The sequence below is a fragment of the Podarcis melisellensis genome (assembly GCF_964234715.1).
Source record: "Podarcis melisellensis genome assembly, chromosome: 1".
In the NCBI taxonomy this organism is placed as follows: domain Eukaryota; kingdom Metazoa; phylum Chordata; class Lepidosauria; order Squamata; family Lacertidae; genus Podarcis; species Podarcis melisellensis.
In genome coordinates, this window is record NC_138528.1 from 47,337,145 (window position 1) to 47,345,320 (window position 8,176).

General features: G+C 42.4%; 1 protein-coding gene and 1 long non-coding RNA gene across 12 annotated transcripts in view; one reads left to right on the plus strand and one right to left on the minus strand.

The window, feature by feature from the left end:
• Nucleotides 1-8,176, plus strand: part of LOC309364806 — a 142,648-nt gene that overhangs the window by 126,888 nt on the left and 7,584 nt on the right. The window lies entirely within an intron of this gene.
• RAD51B (RAD51 paralog B) overlaps nucleotides 1-8,176 on the minus strand; it is a 366,487-nt gene that overhangs the window by 96,294 nt on the left and 262,017 nt on the right. Inside the window, exons 11-12 of one of the 11 annotated variants that reach the window (XR_014165845.1) lie at nucleotides 6,012-6,060; nucleotides 5,607-5,738 (exon numbers count right to left, since the gene is read on the minus strand). The exons of 9 other annotated variants lie outside the window; for them this stretch is intronic. Coding sequence is in view for 1 of the 2 variants with exons in the window: in XM_081901849.1 (XP_081757975.1) it covers nucleotides 6,012-6,060 (49 nt within the window). In the remaining variant the exon portion in view is untranslated. The remainder of the gene's footprint in view (nucleotides 1-5,606; nucleotides 5,739-6,011; nucleotides 6,061-8,176) is intronic. One more of the 11 variants, XM_081901849.1, reaches the window with a different exon arrangement.

The window sequence follows — 8,176 nt, forward strand, 5'->3', positions numbered from 1 at the left end:
CTAGTGCATAATGTGCAAATAGCAAGGAAGTCATCCTAGTTTTTTTTAATCTTCCCTATGGAATTACAAATGTTTGATCTGTTGAACTCATATCCTGGCACATATTTGCTTCAAACTATCTCAGTACATTTCTGACATACTTAGCTTTAAGTGTACTAATGATGCCAAGGTGAGATTTGTTCATTTTTATTTAGATTTGTGGATTTATAAACCTAAATTTAAAGATTTATATATCAGCCTTAATGGTAAGATTCCAGGATTTTTTTATTAATTTATTTAAGCTGTTCATATGACACTTAATCCCCAAAGTTTGTAAGTGGCATACAGTGCCTCCATTTTCTCAGGGTTCAGGCTCAGTATACTGGCCCTCATCCAGTTCACCACTGAGCCCTGACAATGGTCCAGATTGTGTTCAGCCACCCACTCCCACCACTCAGATGTTTTGGAGAAACAGAACTATGTGTCAACAGTGTATTGATGACACTGTATCCCAAGACACCCAATGAGTGCTCCCAAAAGCTTAATATTGAGCAATGGCTGAGGAGCACTGGGGACAAAATTGTGCCCTGCGGCACACCATAGCACAAGAATCATGGATTTGAGACACAATCTCCCAGCGCTATTCTCTGGACATGGCGCTGAATGAAGGAATGTAAAATACTGCTGCCAATACACATTCCAAAGAGCTGCTCCAGGAAGCTACTGTGGTCAATGGTATCAAAAGCTGAAGAAACAGGAACAGAGTCACACTTTCTCTGTCCTGCTTTTGATACAGGCCATCTGCCAGGATGACCAAGGCTGATTTGCAAAATCATGCCTGAACCCGGATTCAAATGGATCCAGATAATCGGTATCCTCTAGGAAGTCCTGCAACTGCCTTAGTAACACTCTCTTCACCATCTTACCCAAGAAGGAGTATTTGTGACGGGGCAGAAGTTGTTCTAAACCACAAGGTCCAGGGTGGGTGTCTTCAGAAGCAGACATACTATTGCCTGCTGAAGGGAAAAATACACCACTCCATAGCCATGTCCTGGAGCCGCCTGGGCAAGCCCTCTGACTGGCTTCCACCAGCTAGGATGGACAGGGATCAAGAGAGCAATAAGCTGGTTGCAGCACTGCAATGGTCCTGTCTGCATCACCAGGCTGCATAAACTGAAATAAATCCCATAAAGTATGGAAAGGTGCTGCTTTGTACGCTTTTATTGGAAACAGCCTCATAAACCCCTTATTTAATTAATACAGATTTGAACTTACTAATTCAAAGTCAATCTTTTCCTTATTTCCTTGAAATGGGTTGAGGGGAGATATGCAGAAGAGACAAAAGTGACAATTCCCATGTTGCCAAGTCAGAGGACTGCAGTAAGAAAACAAAGTGATGGGAAATCACATTCCTTCATCCGTCTCACTTGCGACTAGCTGCAAAGATAACGCATTAAAAATAGATGCGTCCCATTTCTGTCTGCGAGTAGCACCGTTCAGCGAGCAGCACGGTCAGTTTAATCAAAGGGGAGCTGAATGCAGTTTCTCAGGTCTTCATAAAATGCTTATCAATGCTACAGCAGTTAAAGGATTTAATACTTCTCCCCCCTGCCGTACCCACACTAACCCACAACCTGCACTCTACTGTGTACATTAGCTGGTGCACAGCTCCCTGCAAGCCAGCTGGGGAAGGGAGGGAGGGAGGAGGTTGGGCTTTCAGTGCAGCTTCACACTACAAAGGGCTCCTTTGTTATTCTAGCTCTGTTTTAAATATCTGATGACTATTCTGAGCCATGTCAGTGCCAAATTCCCCTGCTTTGCTGCAGACTCTGCACAAGAGCACATTGTCGGCAGACTGGATGGGGAAAGGCTGCTAGTGTATGGGTATCCCCCATTCCTTTGCTTCTCAGGCAGGTTTGCTCATTATCTCTGCCATCTTTTTCTCTTTTCTCTAATCCCCCATAATACTACCTGGCTGCTTTGGGAACAGAGACGGAGCCAGCTCCTGATACAGCAGTTTACCCTCACACAGTGTGCCAAGATGGGTGTAGTCGCTCTTCTTAAGCTAAGGAAGGCAAAACAACCCAAGTGTATCCATCTTGCACGGTACAACTGTGTCAAAACTTGTTGAGCCTGTACCATCTCTTTTGTGATCTTGACAGGAGATTTCCTAGGGGAACTTAAGTGCTGAATTTGGCAGTGATTTAGGAGGTTGTATTTCCTTCAAGACTGTCTTAAAGACATCTCCAGATTCCAGAACCAGTCCGCTCAGCAACTAACATCCTACAACTTTCAATTAGGACCGACAGCTTTGTGAGTTTGCTTCCAATGCAATGGGGTTCTAGGTGTGAGCTTCCCACATTACGGTTCTTATAAAACCTAGGCAATACACCACCACGTATTCACATTCATCAAAGTATGCTAGGCACCAATGTCACAAGAAAACACAGATGAGGATGGTTTGTTATGTATTGATGCATGTGGATATTGGCATCAAAGTGTGGTATGGCCTCAAACTGCATCATGAAAAACAACAGCTGTGATGGAGGAAGTTCAAATGACGCTAGTGGGCAAATGCTGTGGGGCCGAAGTGATCCAGAGGCCCCACCAAGGCTGATTTCATATTGTTTCTTACATTTGTATACTGCCCATATAACTAAGTTATCTAGATGATTTACAGACCAGTATACACAACACAAAATTTAAATAAAAACACTAAATCAAATCAGCAAACAAAAAATACGTAAATCTAATATTAGCACAAACACAGCAGCATCCCACTTGTCTGTTTACTGAGAGGAGGAGTACTGGGCCAGGTGACTGGAACTGCCCCAGGCAGACCTACCACCCACCACTACCACTAGCTGTAAACCCTGGAGGCTTTTCCATTGCTGATTTTGCGTCTCAACAACAGTCACAACTCTCACCTTCAATTGTGTATGTGGAGCAATGGCATCTGGAATGAGACGCAAAATCAGCAATGGAAAAGCCTCCAGGGTTTGCAGCTAGTGACACACAGATAAATCTATTTCCAATCTGTTTTCTAAATCTGCTTTACCTTATTTCTGCATATCGTTTGTGAATTTGAAGAAATCCTCATGGAAATTATTTTTTAAGTACAGGCGACAACCATTTTGTGTGGGGGTTCCATTCCTGGCCCCTGCCTGTGTTGGCAGAGTGAATTTAAGCCCAAGTTATATCCCCTATTATGACCCCATTCCTCCCTCTTCTTGGTCTCCACCTTACCTCACTGCTGCCATGTCAGATGATGTGTGAGAAGATGGAATGGATGTGGTTTGGGCGATCAGTCAGGGAATGGGGGTGTCGGTTAGTCTGGATGACCTGTGAGGGAAGAGGGGCATGGTTTGGGTAATGAGTGAGAGAAGGGAGAAGGGGTTGGGAAAGGGGTAATGGGTAATGGGCCAGGTGTACAAGGTTTTGGGGGGTGAGGTGTGAAGGGAATAGGTTGGCATGGGGGGTTGTGGGGGTGATAGGTAGGCAGGGGTGGCTACAAAGTCAGTGAAAGCGTCTTCCTTGTTTCAACTGAAAATTTCAATGAGAATGTCAAAATCCACTATGTGACACATCAGTAATTACTGATACTGTAAAAGGAATGTATGATGCTGCATATGATCTCACTAAATTTGCAAATGTAAAATTATTTTATAAAACCAACTCATGGAGAGTTGGATTTATCAGTGGTTAACAGTCAGAATGCTCATTCCTCAGAGTAATGGCAGGGAACCCTGCACAGAGCTAAAACTTTCTGATGCAGGGCCAGTACCAGCACTCAGAATTTCTGGGCTGCTGCCAAGGCTGCAATGCCCAGCCTACCAACTACACTTTCTTTGGCGTCTCTTTTAAAAAGGTTTCCCTCCACTGGTCCAGTGTTTGAGCCCCTGGGTCTAGATGCCATTTTAATTTTCCGCAATACTCCAATGTAGCATCACCCTGCAAGCATTGTGGGAAAATTTAAATGGCAGTTCTTAGTCAGCTGATGCTGCTTGAACTGAAGCTGTGCCTGCCACCACTGTCAGGTAAGCCCACAAGGATCCATCAACAGAAGAGGAGACTCACCAATAGCCCAGGATACCCCACCCAAAAAAAACAACAACCCCTGAAGGGGCCTTTTTTAGATGTGATAGTTTATTAAGCATGGAATACTGGGCTGGAGGCTGTGAGTTCAGCCCAGCATATGCATCCTTAACACCATGAACTGGTCTGAAAAGTGGGTATGTGAGATCCAGAAAGTTGAGATACCAGAGAAAATTAAAACTGTATTAAAAATGTATTTGTGTGAAAGTAATCAGTGTAGCACTGTACTGTCATTGCTCCAACAGTCTTTTGTGTTTCCAAAACCATTTTCTTCCTATGAGAAAGAACACAAAGTATAGCCTTGATACTCAGTACTTAACTCCTATTTCTAAAAACTTGAATTCACACAAACCTGTTTTTCATTTAACCTATTCACCTGAGGCTTCCAAGATGCTCAATTATTGCAAATAAAGGCTTTTCATTATTTGTAAACAGTACTTATCAAAGGGAAGGAAGCCCTGGGGTTGCTAAGAGTCTGTGGTTACCAGGTACACTGTGCAAATTCACCCCAGGGCCTCTTCTCACCTTACACTTGAAAAAAAATAAACCCTGCTTTCTCAGAAGTTCCACTTGTGTCTGTTATTTATTTGTAAAATGTACAGCCAATACATAAATATAATACATGTTAAGTAGAATTTAGACTAGAACTATAGAATATAATCCACTGCCCCGGTGAAAGTACCCATGACGCCCAAAGATGTTTTTAAATGGTAGAGCTTGGTGCTTTATATGAATATGAAATAGTGTTGCTCTGTTCCATGGCGAAAACAGCATAGAAACAGCTCCAATTGCAGTCAAAGAATTCTTGATTTCTCGTCAACCTGTTAAAGTGATTAAAACTTGCATTCCTGATATAAACCTTTTGAGGTTGTAAAGAGATTGTGACAGAAAAGCTCTTGTGCTAATAAATTTCTCACTTTCAGCCAAGTGCAGACTTCACTCATGTGTACAGAGGAGGAAAGGAGAGAGGATGCTGAATCAGAGGACAATTATGGTGGATTTCTCGCCAGCTCTATGTACCAGGGCTCCAAAAGCGATTCAGCAGCTGATGAATAATTTGGCTAGTACAAGAAAGACATTCTATGCCCATGAGCCATGCTTCCTTGTGGGAATGTATTCTTTATCCTTTTTTTAGTTTTAGCACACTGTTTCAGCTGGCATCAAATTTATTCATAGTGTGAACTCACCCTTCTTCATAAAATCATCATAGCAGGATAAGGATCTCACTGTTAGCATATAAACAGTTTGCAGTGCATGTAGACATTTGATGTGGATGAAAACTCATTAAGAACTGGATGCGTAGAGTTGCTATCAGTTCCTCATCTGACACCAGAAAGCTCTGTCTAAAGGCTACTATGATCCACAGACCAGTACAATTAACTAAACTTGGATAGTGAGGTTTTTGATATATAAATTTTCCTTTAAAGAAGGAACTCCAGCTCCCCTGCATATCCACTTTTGGGAACTGGGAGAGTTTCAAAAGCAGTTTGTTGACCAGGGACTGCTTAAAATAATAATAAAAAGAGTCTCACTGAGGAAACTGAAGTCCTTGGGCACAAGTAACAGCTATCTGGATTGTGGCCACGATCAAATGAAGGCAACCCAAAGCAGCAGATGAATCCATCACAACAGGGATCTTGTTTTGAAGACTAACACGTCAAGCACTGCAGAAGAAAATGCCAGGAAATGTGAGACAGAAGCATTGTTTCTAAAGAGAGTACTTTTAGAGGCTTCTACATGACATTACAAACTGTTTATAAAACTATATTAGCTGTGAGATCCTTAGAGGGTCATCACAAGGGAATGTTTGCTTTTTAAATAGACAAGAGTCTATTTCTTTGCAGAGAGAAAAAACCCATAAGCATCCATATGGAAAAATCATATGCTTGCATGTATGAAAAAAACACCCTCCTCCCTCCTTTTGCCCTTGCATGTACCTCTTAATTTCTTCTCCATCTGCTTCTCTGCAACTGACTTCGACTCTGACTGAAAATAGGACATCTAGATCATCATGAAGCTGATCTGCTGTTTAATAACCAACCTAGATTCACACAAACATGAGGCCGAATTCAAACACTAGAATAATCCTCACCACTATCCATAAAATCCATGGTTTTCTGTTAACTTGAGAAAATTCTCAGCAGGCAGAATTTGACCCCCGCCCCCCAAGCCTAGCTGTCCCAGTGACACCCACCAGATACATCAACAGGAAGGGTAAAGGGGACTAATGGGCTACCAGCCAATGGTGGACTTTGCAGGCCTCAGTCAGCCAGCCAATTCCATCTTACATATTTGCTTTTGTTAGGGCTATCCAGCTCTGCCACAATGTCTCAGCAATGTGCAGACCCTGCCCTAAGCAAAGTAACTTACAGGATGTTGCCCCGAAAGGGTGCAGGGGGACACCCACCTTCTCTGCTTCTCAGTAAGGCCAGCCCCCCCCCCCATGAAGATAGCAATCCCAAGAGCCATTACTGCACCACTGGCGGAACTGAAGCAAACTAGGAATCATAAAGAACTTTGTGTGCTCTTCATAGCACAGCTCTGTCCTGCTTCAAGCTGCTCTTAAGAAGACTGTGTTAGTTCCTTGAAAGGAGAAGCACATCTGAAGAAAAGAAAGCCACCATACTGATTACTGAAGGGTAACACCAGCAAATTAAGAATAAGAAACTCCTTAAACAGTATTAGTTGGAGAGAAAGAAATCTGAAGGGAGGATAGCAGCTCCTCAAGTCTCAGTTTTGAATGCCAGGTACCGCAGTATGAACAACATTACACACACACATAACAGAAAGCCACCACTATTGTTTCATGTTTTCCTACTTCACTGAGCTTATGACCACATTAGCATGGGAATACTACATTTTCTAAATTACTTTCCATCTGGCAAACATTGATTCCTCCACCCCAATGTTTCAGTTTGAGCTGCAATTAATATATGTAGCACTTTCCTTTAAGTAACATCAACAGCTTATGCAACACCTGATCTTGCCAAAACATCAGCAAAAGTTGCTCATCAGCGAAACACTAGCATGCACAGCTATGTAAATCTATTTGTTACTCAACAAAGCCAGCAGAGGGTGCACAAAATACTAGCCCCTGCATATACAGACTGAAAAAAATAACAACTGCTTACACACCACACCACTTCTCATTTTCTGATAAGCAATGTAAATTACTGCTAGATGAATTACATCCAATCACAGCTCTTCATAGAATCCACAGAGGAAAAGAACCCATTGAACTGACCCCCTGCAGGGGAACGAAGAAAAAGAGAGATTGTTGCTTATAATTCTATTTTTAAAAACTTTAGAGAGATAACGGATGTCCTGTGGCAATAAGGGCTTGCTAAATACCCACACAGCCAGAACGGAATTTTCCTGCCTTACTGCTTTAAGTGAATCCAAGTACATAAAATGGAGGGGACCTGGAATTTAAACTTCAATAGCAAAAAGTAAAAAAGTAAAAAAAAAAAAAGTAAACCAATAACTTTTAAAAGGCTGCTTAATTTCATTAGCTAGAACTATTGAGGGAAATCTTACTCTCAGACAGGGCCATAACTAGAGGTGCTTTAAATTGGTGGTTTTTGCAATGTGGAATGAATCTCTACAACAAAGAAAATGTGCAAACACAGTAAGTACAGTGTGACAGAAGTTTATATTTTCTGCGAGTGCGTGGATCAAAAGGCCACATTCAATACCAGCTCTCCAGATACTCCCTTGACCTGAAGCAAGATGAGCGCCACACCCCATAGTTGCCTTTGACTGGACTTAACCATCCAGAGGTCCTTTGCCTTTTTTACCTTTTAGCAAAAGAGAGGCTTCCACCATACATCTTAAGTTATGAGGTATACAAGCGCTTCCTATATTGTGTTCTTCTGTATTGTGGGAGAAGCTGACGTTCAAATGGCAAGATGGAGAAGTGTGCTTTCTGATCACTTGCTCCCCCCTCCCCAACAAGCCTATTTATGGCGTGCCTGCAGCAATTCTGAGTCACAATGCCATGTCTGAGGGAGGCAGAAAACAAGCAGCCACAGAATGATTAGAGAAGGAAGCAGAACAGGAGATAAAGGGAAGTGTGGGTGTGACGATTCTAGGAGAACAGAGG